General features: G+C 44.3%; 1 protein-coding gene across 2 annotated transcripts in view; it reads right to left on the bottom strand.

Moving 5' to 3' along the window:
- WEE2 (WEE2 oocyte meiosis inhibiting kinase) overlaps positions 1 to 16422 on the bottom strand; it is a 195135-nt gene that overhangs the window by 16786 nt on the left and 161927 nt on the right. For both annotated transcript variants that reach the window (XM_069628749.1, XM_069628750.1), the window contains exons 9-11: positions 7977 to 8062; positions 2724 to 2894; positions 2413 to 2555 (exon numbers count right to left, since the gene is read on the bottom strand). In XM_069628749.1, the coding sequence (XP_069484850.1) occupies positions 2413 to 2555; positions 2724 to 2894; positions 7977 to 8062 (400 nt within the window). The remainder of the gene's footprint in view (positions 1 to 2412; positions 2556 to 2723; positions 2895 to 7976; positions 8063 to 16422) is intronic.

Here is a 16422-nt window from a genome sequence, read left to right as displayed (position 1 = left end):
GCATGCATGAGGGACGTGGTCAGAGGAACCAAATGATTCTGCAGCATGACCTAGACCATGACTGTCCCGTAAATATGAAGGGAAGGGACTGCAGTGGGTGCAGTATAACTGCTGCTTAGATTATCTTTTTGCAAGACCTAACCTACTTCTCCTGCATAGACCTCTGCCAAGTTTCTAAATGTTTGGGACACCAATGCACATACCCTTGTGCACCAAGCATCTAGCTGGCCTTGCAAGAGTTGCATTCACCCATCTATGGAAGGTTTATGCTACATTAGATCACATAAGACATGCAGGATGGCAAAAGGCACCCCAACTAATCTACCCCACGGATTACATTAAGGGAAAAAGAACATGGCCAAAATCAACTGAGCTATTAAACATGAGACCCATAGGGGTATCCCAGGTGGGATTTGAGGGTGTGTGTGTTAGGTCCTCATCAATACTAGCCAATTACCATCTCCCCCAATGTTATTTTTGGAGTGGTGGAGAATAGCCATTGCATCTAGTAAGTGGGGAGGAAGGATAGTTTACGGGCAAACGAGTTTGTCTTAAAGCAGCGTAGCACAGATTCGAACCCCAATCCCACGCTTAGAAACTACTTGTTGGTATTAAGCACATAATAAACAATTATAAATTATAAGTTAATTGTACACCTAGATTAGGCTCCAGTCACTCAGAAGCCTTGGAATGTATGTTCACAATAACAAGCTCCAAAGATTGAAAGCTTGCAGTGACTGGTCCAAAGACATTGTTGCACAGTTTAGCCTGTCAAATTGAAAACCTTCCTCCAAGTGACCATTTGAGACTTAGTTACTCCATATTCCGAGTGCTCTACTAGTCTTGGAAGAAAAGGTTGCCTCCTCTGCTGCAGACTAGGCCAAGGAAGAAGGTTAATGCCCAAAGAGATTCTGCTGACAGTTCAATTGTTGGTGGTCAGACTAATCCACTCCAGACTTGATTTCTGAAATGCCCTGAATGGAGGCATAGAACGCACTAAAGTGTCCACTACACAATCCCATTTTAATCCAAGACTCCAAGGAGACAATGCCATTAGCTCAATCCTTAATGTGTATACTGGGGATCTTCCATGCCTCCATCACATTGTGCTCTTAAGGAAATCCCATCTCGAGTGCTTTAGCATTACTGGAACACCTACCTACGGTTGAGGCAGACTGGATACTACCAGAGTGAAAGTTCCTTTAACAGGAGTGACATAAATTCAAACACTCACAAGTGCCACAGACCAATAGCACAATTGGCTTTCGCTGCCCAAAATAGTCAGCCCATTCAGGGTGACAAAAACCCAGCAATAACCCCAGCCCTTGACAGGCTTAGGTGCTGGTATAAACCAATGCCTATAAAGTTCACTTTGCCAAAACAGAGGCCAGTCTTGGGTCCAACATAATACTTGCATTCATAGAATGTGGTGGATGCACTGAATTGAACAGGCTCTCGGGCACACATGACCTTTTCTGCCTTTAAATTGATGCCAGTGTCCAAGGTACTCTGTGGCAAAGGGCAGAGGCCAGCTGGAATCCCTCAAGGCCATTGTAATGCAGCCTTGGCCCTTTGATATGTTTGATATAACTACAGGTTTTTCATGTACTAGTGGCTCTTTAGACGAGTTGGACGCAAAAATCAGTAAATACTGAGACTTTATAAACATCCTACTGTGTAAAGTCTTAATGTAGCTCAGACAGATACTGCCAACACATGCAGTAAGCCCATATGAATGGCAGTACCTAATTGGCTTTGGTCCAACCCCTTCCTCATGGACTGGGACATGAGACAATGAAAGAAACATTTAAGCCATATGAACTCACAAAACAAACAAAAATCAGCCATCCATGTATGGAACAAGGCTCACTCTAATAACAGTGATTAGGGTGCAAGATGAGCTCTAGCGCACTTGCATGAAGGCGATGGGATGCTGAATTATTCCATATGCGATTTGTTGGTTAGGAGAATGGTCCAGAGTAGCCTTTGTTGAAGTATATCCATGGCCATCCTTATAATCCAGAAGGCACGAAGAGCCCTGTACAGATTATATCAGATTATATTGTAGACTGGCTAAGGTGGCTCTGTGGTTGGCAGTAATTGGCGTTCTCTAGACTTACACAGAAAGGGAGTGGCTAAATTTATGTGCTTCATTAATTTCCTGCCAAGTTATGTTCTACCAGAGTTTAAAGTAGCATCAGAAGAGAATTCATTGGTCCCAAAAAAGTAACATCAGCACCACAAAGTGAAAGTAGCAGATTTTGGTAACAGTAAATTGTAAAACAGTTTCCACAAAGCATTAGGTTACATAACAATGTGCTAATCAAACAGGAATTAAATGTTTAAATGGATCCATTGTACACCACCATACAAATGCTCCCACTTTAGAACCAACTGTCTGCACACACGTACCTTTCCAACATGGCAGTCTTGAACTTTTCCACATTCAGCTGCTTCTGGAGTTGGGCGGCCTTTCCCAGGGATCGTCTGAGAATGGGGTGTTTTACCAATGCAGCAGATGATGGCCTTACAACTGGATCTGGATGAATCAAGATCTAAAGTGGGTAGGGGAGGTGAGGTAATCACTTAATTGGCAACTCGCATTTCAAAAACATAAGGTGCCAACAGTGAACCCAGCGCACACTCCCTGTTGCATAAAATCGCTTAGCTTGCCCATTCTACTAGAACAGCCACCCACCACCTACCAAACCCATACAACTCACATGAAGCAGCTGATGGAAGGCCTCAGAGAAAGTCTGAGGCACAGCAGGCAGGTTCCCTTTGCGGATATAATGCCACTGGTCATCATTGTGAGGCAGTGGCTCTGCTCCAGCTGCCAGGGCAATGGTGAGTCCCAAGGCAAAGATATCAGCCTTGGGCAGGTGACCAAAGTTCTGAGAAAAGAAAATATGTTTAGGCGGAGGCAGCCTTGCATTTCCCAACTTCCAGTTGTACATCTGGTAGGTCATGCTAAGAAACTAAACGTGGAGCTGGATGCTGAGATTTAGGACCCTAGCCTCAATGGTAGGATCTTGCAAATAAGTGATAGCGCAAACTAATTTCACACTTCTGGCACAAAGATAGGGTAATAGATCATATGTCCCATGTGTTGTACAGAGTTGCTAAACCTCCGTCTTTATGGCAAACTAATGAGTGACCCCTTGAAGTAGAACCTATGTTCACGACATTATAACCTACATAACCAAAGCAGTTTGAAAATCAGGCATCCCAATGGTCAACTTCCCCAAATATTTACCTCCGATATTGGCAGTTCGTAGGTATAACACCCATTACAGGAATTGGTAGCAGTAGGTGCCAGTGGTACAACTACACTGTACAGAAGATCTGTATGTTCATGGGTCACTTTAATCCCAAAAGATGTATATAGACCCCTGGGGAAATTAAGCCCCTAAAGCCTCCCCCCCGCCCATTTTGTTTTTTTACAATCAGCACAACAATCAGACTGATGCCGGGGTAGCTCAAACTTTCCTTAACAGCACCCTGATGCTCCAGGGCTAAGGCACTCTACAAATGCAAAAATAAAGATCCCAATCCACAGGCTTCGCTGAAACTCAAAATTGGAAGTGTCAATTAAATATTCGTCTAAGTTTACCTGGGCAACTGGCCAACTAGGTTCCTCTTGAGAAAGCCTCGCTCTCCAGACAATCACTGCCAGGCAACTTTTGCCTATGCTATTCCCAACTGACCACTAACCCAAGTGTGTGAGTGAGGTGCCTCAGATAAAGCGGAAGGCTCCATCTGAAGGCTCATTATGTAAATAAACCCCCTATAATAAAGTTAGAGCAACTTCACCTTAAAATATGGGACCCGTTAAGTAACCTGAACCATCCACCTTCACCCCAGTACCATCAGACGGGGTAAGGTTCTTACCTGCATCTTAATTTCTCCAGCATTGGTATCTTTCATAGATTCACATGCTATGAACAGTTCCCATTAGTCAGGCTGGGAATCCTTGATTAACTTTGCGATGGTAAATAAAGAAAAACGTTTATGTGCCCATTGCCCTCCTCTTGGGTGACTTTGGTCCCCACCAATGGGACAGAGTATGTAGCTCCTCCCCTGCAGCCATTAAGATTCTACCCAGTAGATGTTGAATTAGAGTACCTGGGAATGCCCCTATGGTAAAAAGCCTCCCTCAATCTATGAAAGATAGCAATGCTTGAGAAATGGATTTTCAGGTAAGAATCATACTACTTCTCCAGCATTGGATCTTTCCTAGATTCACATGCTATGAACAGATTTCAAAGCAGTATGTACTTAAAGGGAGGTAGGAACAAAGCCTACCTTATTTGAATAGATGCTGCAGGACTGCTTTACCTATTCTTGCCTCAGCAGTGTGCTGCTCCTGGAGGCAGTAATGCCTAGTAAAGGTGTGTGGCACGGCCCAGGTGGCTGCTGACCAATGTCTTTCCGTGACACCCTGGTCCACATTGCTGCTGAAGCCTACGTGGCTCTTGTTGAATGGGCCTGGGCGGGTCCAGTTAATGGTTTGTTTGCCTTGGTGTGACAGAATGATATGGCGGATATCCACCTTGCAATTCCCTGCTTAGAGATGGCCTTTCCTTTGTTTGGAGGTCTGTAGGCAAGGAGCAGTTGAGGGGAATTCTTTGAGGACTCAGTTCTATATAGATAGACTTAAAAAGGAGCACCGAAATACTAAGGAGTTTAAAGCAATCTCTGCAGGGTTTTTGCCCCCTGGAAGAAAACTGGTTGTGTGACTGATGCATGTTTATGGAATTCCGATGGCACCTTTGGTATAAAGTGTGGGTTGGTTGAAAGGACTACTTTGTCTTTGTAAAAGCGTTGGTATGGCTCTGTGATAGTTAGTGCTTGTAATTCTGAGACCCTTATTGATGTAATGGCTATGAGGAATGGCACTTAGCAACAACACACCTAAAATGTATTTCTAATGACTCAAATAGCGCTCTAATGAGTCCTGGCAGGACAATGTTGAGACTCCACTGTAGTGAAAACCTTTTCACTGGAGGAAAGGTTCTCAACAACCCCCTGACAAAAAGCTTGACCAGTCAAGCCCTGAAGAGGGGCGCTTGCTCTTTGTTGTACCTGGAAATGGCGGCCAGGTGTATTTTTATTAAGGCGTAGGACAGCCCTCCTTGGGCTGATGACCAGATATATGTCAGAATAGCCTTGGGGCCTGCTGAAAGTGGTTGAATGTTTTGCTGTCTTGTGCATCAGGCACAGAATCTTTTCCACTTGCTTTGATAGCGCGGGCTCCAGCTACAAATCGCTCCTGTCAGAATGTCTGCGCTTTCCTGTGATAAGTTTAGGTGCCAAAACTAAGTAAAGTCAGGAGCCAGGCCGTCAACTTGAGTGAAATGGGTCGTGATGCAGCATCCATCAGTGGTTCTGATATTATGTTGGCCCGGTTCTGGAGAAGAAACGTGTAGAAGGTCGGAGTACCATGTTTACCTCAGTCAGTTTAGGGCTATTAGTATTAGAGTGCATGTGTGCGATTGAATCTGAATCACTTTGTGGATGAGTGGAAAAGGCAAGAGACCGGTCCACAGGAACGCATTCCCATTGACCCTTGCCGCTTCATCCTGCTGGCAAAGTGAGCAGATTGTGTTCTTCTGCGTTGCAAACAGAACAAATCGTGGATGCCCCAACTGAGCAAATATGTGCCATAGCTGGTTGTCGCATAGCTCCCACCCATGGCACTGTATGGTGGCCCTGCTGAGGCTGCCACCTCATTTATCCCCGGCAGGTGAAATGCTTGTAGTGCTATCCCGTTGGCAATGGCCCAGTGCCAAATCTTTTGTGCTTCCTAGTAAAGGGTCAAAGGAGACCTCACTCCTTCATTTTCTAAGGTACATGGTCGTGGTGTTGTCAGTCTAGACGCAAACCGTGGCATTCATTTGCGCTGGTACAAAGAATTTCAGAGCCCAGACAACCACCCTGAGCTCCAATACATGCGTAGACTGGCTTCCTCTGCCATTTACTTGCCCTTTATCTGGAGGGCCCACGTGCGCTCCCCAGATGGATAGCGAGGCATCCATCACCAGAGTATTGTGCGGTGTGGGGTCCAGAAAACTGCATCCTATATTAAAAATGGTATAATTGGTTATTTATAAAGCGCTTAATACCAAAGGTTTCTAAGCACAGATGCAGGATTCAAACCTGTTTTGCTCTGCATCGTCTTACTTCCAAGACCAGTGCATTGCCACTGAGCTATACTACCCGTGCTATAATATGGTGCTTGAGTTTCGATGTGATTTGCAGTTTGTCGTCCCACGACCCTGTGATTTGGGACCATGTGCTGGCTAGGAACTCTTGTAGAGGGTGCATGTTTAGCCTGCAATGTGATACGAGGGGAATGCAGGAGGCCATTCATAGGAGCCCCATGCATTTTCTGACCGACAACCATTTTACTGGCTGGAAAAAGGGCATTAGTGACTTGAGCGTTTGTATTCTGTCTTTCTATGGGGACCAGGGCTTCGTATGTTGCAAAGTGAGCTTCCAGAAAAAACAGGCTTTTAGTAGGCAGAGTATTTTTCAAAGTTTCTCAAATTCCAGCTGCTGCAGCAAGAGCTTTGTCGGTGCGATGGATGCATGAGCCCCTGCCATTGTCTGTGCTCGCACTAACCAATGGTCTAGATATGGATTATGTGATGGGCTCTTTTTGGGAGGGCTGCCGTGACTGATACCAGGCATTTGGTGAACGTTTGCGGTGCCGATTTTAATCCGAATGGGAGCACCTTTAACTGATAGTGTGGGCCTGCTATCATAAAATGCAGGTACTTTCAATGTCTGTGGTGCACCAGGATTTGGAAATACAAGTCTTTGGTCTAAAGACACTAGGAAAGCGTGTGGTTGTACTGCTCGTATGACTTGTAGTAGAGTAACCATTTTGAAACGCAGATTTTTGACAAACCTTTTTAGCTTGCGCAGATCTAGTATCAGGCGCTACTTTGTCTGGCTTCTGCACGAAGGAGTAAACCCTTTGCTTCTTTGCTGTCTGGGTACTTTTTGTATCACATTCTTTGCCAACATCCATTATTTCTTGTTTGAGCACCTTTAGATGCAGTGTGGGAGTTTAACAGTGGGATAGTTGGCAACTTTTGCTGAATTCTAGCAGGTGGCCCAACTAGACCACCTGCAGCACCCATTTGTCTGTTTTTGTTGCAACCGATGTTGGAGCGATACACCACCCCCTACCCCCACCGGTGCTGTTGGGACTGAGGTTTTGTTCTACCCCCCTGAGAGCCAGAGGACCTCTCCGCTGCTGCGGTTGTCTGTACTCCCTTGGTCGTCGATCCTTAAGGGATGATTTTTTAGATTCTTGCTAATAATGCAAGATTTTACAATATTGCCAAGTGCCTGACGTTTCCAGAGTAGGTTGATCTTCCCACTGCTCCTCCAAATGTATGAAAGTTACGTTTAGTTTGCAGTATGTAATGGGGATACTGGTGCAGGGATTGGCTGGAGCTGGATTACTTTCTTGCTCCACTGATTGGTGTTGCAGCAACTGGTGGGCTGGCTCTGTATTGTGAGCTTGCATGCCTGATTCTGCTTACTGTCCGGATCCTGCTTGTGCCGGGGAATCTTCCCTGTGTGGTTTTGTGGTTGCAGCACTGTCCTCGACAAGTCTTTCGCATGCTCTTCCCAGTTTCTCAGGAGAAACACAAGGACTCCTCCCAGCATGACATGCAGTTTGAATCTGAAAGGATGCTGCAGGGGGAAGAGCTACATACTCTACGTCCCATTGGTGGTGACCAAAAGCACCCAAAAGGAGGGCAATGGGGTACAATATAGGCACCCAGGTTTCTTGATTTACTATAGTAAAGTTAACAGGATTCCCAGCCTGACGGGGGAAAGGTTCATAGCATGTGAATCTATGAAAGATCCAATGCTGAAGTAATACCAACCCCCCCCCCACTTGCCCTGGGCATACAAGGCAATTCAGGTGCATAATTGTCCCCCTTTCTAGTCTGAACCTCTTGAAGAATCTCATTTGCCAGGAATCGACTGTCTCCTTCTTCCACTTCAGGATTGGTGATTGAAGTCACATGTCCAAGGTCACCTATAAGGACAGAAGGATAGAGCTTATTTGAGGCAAAAATAGTATGCATTCAGAAACTAGCATAACAAGTCAAAGATCTTATCTGGGGGGTTCAACGCATTATAGGCTCTAGTCAAGAATTCGCATGTACGTCTCATTAGGTTGTCCTTTGTCTAGTACATGGCAATTCTAAGCATCTGCTTAGTGTGCCACCAACGAAGGGCACTGCTTGGGCCTTAATGGAGAGGTTCTCCGAAAATGTTTGACCAATCAGAACATAAATTAAATTTTCGTTCAGTGCAGCTTACCTTCGACTTTTACCCATGCGAACCACAGGTCCAAAACCGTCATCTTGTGATCTAATCCGTCAATCTCCCTAAACTCAAATGCCCTGCCGGCAATGAATCATAACACGCTTCGCTTGGTGACATCAGCATGTCAGTTCAGTATGCTATGCCCTTTGTCGCAACGCCAGTGCACAACTTAAGACAAACCTTACACAATACAAATGGATTGGTCTCCCTGGAAATTGCAAGACGCGGTTTGCTCAATAAATAACCTCTTCTTGGCAACATTAGACTGATATGAAGGGTAAAAACTATTTTAGATTTAGCAAAAAGCAGATAGCTGGTAGGTTTAGAATACATCTTAAACCTCTGGCAATTGCTCGGGCGACCCTCCACACCATTGTTCTTTGCCTACAAAGGCATTACATTATGGTGACAGACCGTAATCAAATCAGGCTTGTTTCCACCCCAAGAGGGGCAGTCCATCCCCAACTGCTAGGTAACATCCTTTCTGCACGAGACCACAAGCATCCATAGACATGCTTCGGTGCTCAGAGGGTACGTGCCGACATGGATCCTTGCTCGCTGCGCCTTAGAGAACCAGGCTGCACCTCACGGATGAGGCCCAACAAGGCCAAAACATGTCTGGGGTTGCTTGCGTTTGTGCGAAGGGGGCCTGGCCTAGCAGTTCTGGCTGGGCTGCTCCCATTGGTGGCAGCACCAAACTGGCTGCACCCCTTTTGCAAACAAGCTAAAAACCGGTGGTGTGGAAGTCTGCCCAGAGCAGTGCCAGTGGTTCAGATGTATTAAAAACTTTCCACCCATCAGTTTTTTGATTACATGCTTGTCCATCTCCCCACTACGATGCATACAACACAAAGGTGCCATTTCAAATTACTTCTCTACATGCGCTCCGCGTTTCAATAATTAGACAAATGTGTTTACTAGATCCAGATCTATTTAATAAAAATGGCAAGTATGTGGTTTCATGTGCAAATTGTTCATTTTTGTGCCTATTGCTGTTGTGTATGCACTAATAGTAACAAATGTATTTTTTTACATAATTGACTATACTTCTCAATTGAGTTGCTCTTCTCACAAGAGCCAGCGACGAGGTATTTAGAAATCTAATTGCCCACAGTTTGTTCACATAATCGGCATTCAGGGGTCCGTGTATGACCCCTGAATATACATATGAGAAAAGGCTTGAGGGAGAAAGTCAGCCACAAAAGGAACTGAAAGCGGTGGCCATCATTCACAAGATCCTGATCGCTGTCGAATGGAAGAGGTTTCCACTTGTGTACATGCCTTCAATGTCAATTGATGCTAATGTTGCTGCCGTGAGAACTCTACATGATTTGCCTACATATTAAAAGATGACCCTCCACATCTGTGTGTGACCCAGCAATAAAACTTCAGGCCTACCTCGTAGGGTGTGTTGAGAATTAGGATGGTGCTTACGCACGAACTTCGTTGAACCATTCACCCTCGTGTTCCTAGCAGTAAGTATTGAGTCGATCCCTTTGAACTCATACATTAACTTTGTTAGCTTTATTTATATTCACATTACACTTAGGCTATAGTTGTGGAAAAATGTGAGGACTCGCAAATATTAATCCTTTAGCATACCACAAAAAGTAGTCATTTCCCTGTAAATATAAGTTTCCATATCATTGACTTTGAACACCCCATAATACATGTTTTGGCTTTTCTATGTATGCAAACTTTTTTCAAAGTTATGTTAAAAGTAAAAATGCATTAATTACTTCAACAAAACTATTTCTCCATTATTTACACAAATGGTACAAGATTGGGGCCTATACATCATACACATGGCAGATTCATGAAGACTGGGTTCATGGCACACCTTCCTGTTTGAGCCATCCAGGAGAAATTTCCTGGGGTTTCTGGGGAATAAATTTTTAATGACTTAATTGCAGATGCTCAATCTGTTTAGTTATTTCTTTCCAAACAGTGAATCAGTATGAACCACAAACTATGTTTTGATATTTTTACAACATACAAAGCATAATCCCACCCGACAATTCAAATGTACTACATGCATTCCAAAGGAAATCACACTGCTTATTCTCATGTTCGCTTATAAAGTCCCCTATCCCCATTCATCACGTACTATACATTTTAGGGTATTATATTTATGAATAGATAAACGTTAGCTGGAACAAGTCATTGTGAACAATCTTGACACGTATGGAGTTCAAATAAATGTAATTAAATCAAACGTGAATGTTCTTCTCAAAGTCACCAATACCATAGGCCATCAATACTTGCGTAGAAAAAAAACGGTAGGCTCCATTGGCCCAATCAACAGGTTACTGCATTACCCAACTTGCGTTGACCATCTAATCTATTCCACCACCAGTTGCTTATTAAAAAGGCAGTTTTCACTTTGTCCATGAACCCTCTATCGGGTTGGGTGTTAGCAGTATGTTCTTGCATCTAGCGAGCCTTGCCCAGATGGCGGTCCCAGGCCCATACATCCACCACTCCCTCCAATCCAGATTTGAAGAAGCCCTCACTCCAATTAATTAATGTATGTCACAGTAGACTAGGGGGCTGTTGCACCTATTCCTATGACATTCATGATCCACCCAATCCCCCTTTTCAGTGAGTTCTCACTTTAGCCATGCTCTCGCAATGGGAATTTTTGGGGGGTGGGGGCGTTGCAACATTTTTGCACGTCCCCAGAGGAGAACTCTGTACAACACAATGGGGTCTTCCATCTAGCGACCCTTGGCCACACCCATATCACTCCCCTTTGAAGACCTCAAGATATGCAGGACAACGTTGGAGGGCCTGGACCTATTCCGCCGACTTCATCTTGACCCCACCCCCTTCCTATATAAAAAGGCACTTCTCACTTTGGCCATAAGCTCAGAATGGGGGTGGGCCCACTATCCTGCACGTCCCAGGTGTCGAACTCCATGTGCAACTCAAAACAGGACTTGCATCCAGTGACCCTTGGTCACATGTCCCTTCTCCCAGACCCAGTGTCTGCATAGTCCTTTGAAAACCCTGTCCCTCCCCACCCCCCTTTGACTATCTTGCGCTTGAATGAACATACGTATTTGACTCTTGACAAAGTGATCCTGGAGCCCCACTATCGCAAGTATTCAAAAGTCAGAAAATCCTTAATGGTGCGATGGCCTTCATAGAATGCAGAGTTTTCTTGCCATGTGTCTTCATTACTGAATCACCATGTCAGTTTTTTATCCCACAGATAATTGAACTACCTTTTGATGATCTACAAAGTGCTTTTATAGTACCGTGTATGCTGTATGCCCGGCTGAGGTATACAGAAAAAGTCTTGTGCAACATAGCATTTGGTTCTTTAGCGATCTCCCTGCAGGCTTTCTGGCAGCGGAATGTGGACACATCCGATATTCGGATTCAGCAGACTTTCTTCGCCTCCTCTTGTTCCACAGCTGTGCCTAGGGTTGATCCCTTAAGTGCCACGGGCAAGTATGTTCATCCTGAATTTCAATCAGGAATCAATGATGGCTCCCACTCACTTCTGCATTAAAGTGGTCATACTGGGCACCCTCCTCTGCCCTGTTCGCATGCCTTCAAGAAATCAAGAGCCTGGATGAGGTCTCGAAAACCCTTGCTTATTTAACATGAATGTTTGCTCCAGCAACCAACAGATGCCCCCATCCAAGTGGCAAAGGATACAAGACATTGTAAAAATGAACTCTCAAAAGCGCTGGACCACAATCTCTAGAAAATTGAACATCGGGTGGTAGTGTTAAATGTGATCAAATGCATTAGTAGGACCTATTGGCTTAGATTTTAGCAGCTTGAAAAAAGGACAGTAGGGCCGACAAGGTTAAGGACTGGGACAACCAGTCCTGTAAGAACATCTGTGTCCATGGTATCCCCGGACCATAATAGAATTGAGACCTTGAAGCCTACGTCCGAGAACTCGGAGGAGCTTCTGGGAGAAGACTCAGCCATCAACACTTGTCCCGGACATAACTCAATTTCACTGTTGAAATATAGACACCAACACATTACTTATGAGAATTACTTTTACATTAGGGAAAAGATCATGATTGCCGCATAATCGAAGGACAAATATTGTCCTGCACACCTACAAAATGTTCACGACTTTGCCCAAGTGAACCTGCTGCCTCTACATCAAATGAAGCAAACCACACAAAGGCTACAACAGAATACACACGTACCACTTCAGCCTTTCGAACCGGTTGAAGTGGGAACAGCATCACTGCTCTACATTTGAAAAATAGGCGATCCTCATTGGCATTTCAGCGGACCCTGCATCAGAAATGCAATTGGTCTTTAATGTTCCAGGAAACCCAGTGGAAGATAGGAAAAGGTGTCCAGATAATGGCAGGAATGGGGATAATGGCAGGAATGGGTCAAAATCCAATACGGCCTGATCTAGGACTCCCCGAATGGCTCAGGTATGGGGGTTTGCAGACCATTTAAGCTTGCCTTACCCTGCAACTTGTTTCCAGTGGATTGAGATGGCCAATGTTGTCATGTTTAGATATTAATGGCTTTGGGAGCTTAACTGACCCAGTGACTTACAACGACCAAGCTGATTTCTTGGATGATGCGCGTTTCTGTATTTTTCTTATGTTTTTTCCTTGTTATCCCTTTTCTATGCTGCAGGTATACTTGCCATCTCTTGATCAGGCTCATACAGAGTATGGCTGCAACTTGTCTAATGGCAGGTGGTGGCATCTAGGTCTGAGTGAATATATTAAATCAGATCTGACATCTGTCCTTGATGCGATACCACCTTTGAACCCACGTCCATCCTTGTCCTGCAGGATTCATAATTGTATACCATTTTCAGCAGTCCTGGGGAATAACTAGGGTTGCACGCTAGGTGTCCTCAGACTTGTGTTTTCTGTACATGCTCCTAATGACAGTGAAGCCTTTTCCAACAGACTCCTAATCCAAATTACAGATTTTCAGCAAGGGGAACAGATCTTGGGGGTGACATTTTAATCTCATTGTCAATTCTTTGAGACAGACACCTGTGAAAAGGTTAAAAAGAGAATGCTCCTTTCAGAGTAACAAAGATTTATAAGTATGTATGCCTGAAGACCCAAGTCCACCTCACAGGATTCTGGTATGTGAATAGTTCTTGTGAGCATGCATAGGAATAGACTACTTGCTTAGCCCCGCAATGTCTATTGCAACATGTCAGACTGACGTGGCAATTGGACTGTGCACCCATCAACCTTCTGCTCAAATTCGGGCCTACTCGGCTCCATAGCGCACAGAAAAATTAATGCCCATTTCTCAATACATTTGTGATAAAATTTCAATTTACTTTCAGGAGAAGCAGGATATCATACAAGACTTCAACCCAATGTAACCATTGTCGCCGCCAACCATACTATGTTGAAGTGACAGACCAGCTCTGCTTCCAATTGCAATTCAATCTTTGGAAGCAACAAATCCACAGGTCCCCATAACATGTATGGGCATCTGAGAAAAACTGGATGTCAGCTAGCCACATTTATTGGTAATGAAACATTACATAGCATATAGAAAACTATTACCCTTGTTCGAATTTGCAAAATAAAAGCTTAGACATTAAACTTTAAACTACGAGTCCATTACAAACGAGTGTTAAAGGCTTCATCAGGTAGCAAACATCTGCATTTTTAATTCCCCATCTACAGAAAGTTTGAGTCAAGGCGCAAGGGACCCAGCGGAGCTAGTCTTTCATGCACAGCCACAAAAACAGAACAAGGAAATGGTGGCAAGACAAGAAAAACAGAATAACCATGTTCTAATGCGGAACTGAAAAAAGGGATCCATGTCTCAGATACATTGTGGTAAAGAGTTCCATAATCGTCTAGGGGCAGCAACTGAAAACAATCACCTTCAAGAAATTAGCTGAAGGAGTCAAGAAATGTTTCTCTTTGGATCGTAAGATTCTTGATGAGGAATAGCGAAGGATTTTAGTTTGTACTACCTGCGCCTCCTAAGAGCAATTAGACCATATATCAATGAGACCAATGCAGCTTCCGTAGCCAGAGCGATCCTGTTATCACGCCTGGACTATGGAAATGCCCCGTTACTGGGAGCATCAAAAAAGAAGCTAGCTAAATGCCAAGTCATGCAAAACGATGCAGTTCGCATCATTAAAAAGAAAAAACAAAGGGACCATATATCAGATGGTAGGAGGGATCTGCACTGGCTTAGAATAGAGGACAAAGTCAGGTTCAAAGCACTGACGATTGTCCATAGATGCCTTTTCGGAAAGGCGCCAGCCTACTTCAAAAAGCACTTCTCCTGAAGAGGCTTAAAATCAGCAGATATGGGCCTTCTAAACATCCCAGAAGCCAAACGGGCGACGGGAAGGGGAAAATCAAGGCAAGTTCAAGGCAACTAAAGATTGGAACGAGCTCCCCGTTAACTTAAGACAAGAAAACTACTCCACTTTCAGAAAAACCGACTTTTCCAATAATTGAGTCATCTGGTTCTTTACCCCAGCGCAGCCCTACTCCAAGTAAACAGAGGTATAAACTGCAAGTGGTTCTCTTTGCGCTCCGCCGCGCCCCGATGCCTGCGGGCTTTCGGCACGCAACAAGCATAAAGTAAAGAGGGTGCCAAATCATGAAGGCATTTAAAAGTGATGCACAGTATTTTAAAACAATATTAGTTTCATGGGGAGCCGATTTATGTAACGTTGCGGGCGACAGTCACCCCTTGACAAATGAAAAATGAGGCAAACAGCAGCATTTTAGAGACATTGAAGAGGATCAATCTGGTATGCCAAGAGGCATTCATAAAGTGAGTTACAGTATTCAATTTGGAGTTCATAAAGACCCTACAATGCCGGGTATGCATTCAAAAATAAATAGGGCTGCTCTTCGTAGCAGTCAAAAGTTTTTAAAACATTCAGCTTTAGCCACTTGGTTAATTTGAGTGTCCCCACCTATTTCTCATTGACAGTATATACTAAGATGTTTTACTTTAGTCGAGTATGTTCATGGGAATGTCAAAACGTCTAGACAGATGTCTGACCTCCGATATTTGGCCCTGGGGCCCAAAAACATGACTTCCATTTTGAGCTGAAGGGTGTTTGAACATCCAGGATTCCACCTGGTCCAAACATTCCACCAACCTATCCATACCCCTGTTCTCAGAAAATCTCAGATCGATCTGTGCATCATAGGTATGAAAGCAGAGATTAGAAATCAAGGATGTCAATCAATGTTCTCGGACGTTAAATAGGAGGCGATAAGGAGGAACCTTGCGGCACTCCATATCAAGGACTTTTTGAAGACCTAATTTCATCTGTTGGGATATATCTACTAGAAAAAAAGCAGAACCATAGTGCAGGTTCAGGGAACTGCGCATAATGCTCAAGCCTGTGAAGCAGGATATAGCGAACCAGTGTCAGACGCGGCAGACGCCTAGTGACCAACAAGGAACCACAGTCATCTGCCTATTTTAGGACATCGTCCCAAACAAACAGCAAAGCAGTCTGTACTATGTCTAGGCTGAAAGCCCGACTGCAATGGGTATAGCACAGGATTGGCTTCAATATAATCTTGTAACTTAACTAAGCAGTGACTACCCGCTATCGGATCTTGGCCAACCAAGGAAACCCAAAATCAGGTCTAATTTCTTAGGACAACTGGGTCTTTGGAAAATTTCATTTTCAGTAGAACAGTGATTATTGCTGAGCCAAGTGGGCACACCCCCTTTAGTGATTTGTTGGTGAAAATCCTGATCTGCGATTGTTTCTGCAAAAAAACCTCGCAGTCAAGGCATGAGAGGATCTTGCAAGCATATAATGGGCTTTAGTTTTCCTAACCGATCTTTGATGTCTGCAGTGGTAACTGAACGGAACCCAAACAAGTTGCAGGCATGATCCTAAGCAACTGCAGTTGGTGCTCAGAGGTCTAGCATAGACACCCAGAAGAATATTTAAGCCGCATACACTTTCCTAGAATTTAGAATGAAGGACACGGTTTGAGAAGGCTTTGATCCCTGGGGGCCAACATGTCGTATTACGAATGGGATGGAGAATAACTTCAGACTAAACAACAAGACCTACTCACGAAGTTGGCAAATAACTTA

Source organism: Ambystoma mexicanum, chromosome 12, assembly GCF_040938575.1.
Source record: "Ambystoma mexicanum isolate Mex_15411 chromosome 12, UKY_AmexF1_1, whole genome shotgun sequence".
Classification (NCBI taxonomy): Eukaryota; Metazoa; Chordata; class Amphibia; order Caudata; family Ambystomatidae; genus Ambystoma; species Ambystoma mexicanum.
This window is presented reverse-complemented; position numbering and strand designations above follow the sequence as displayed.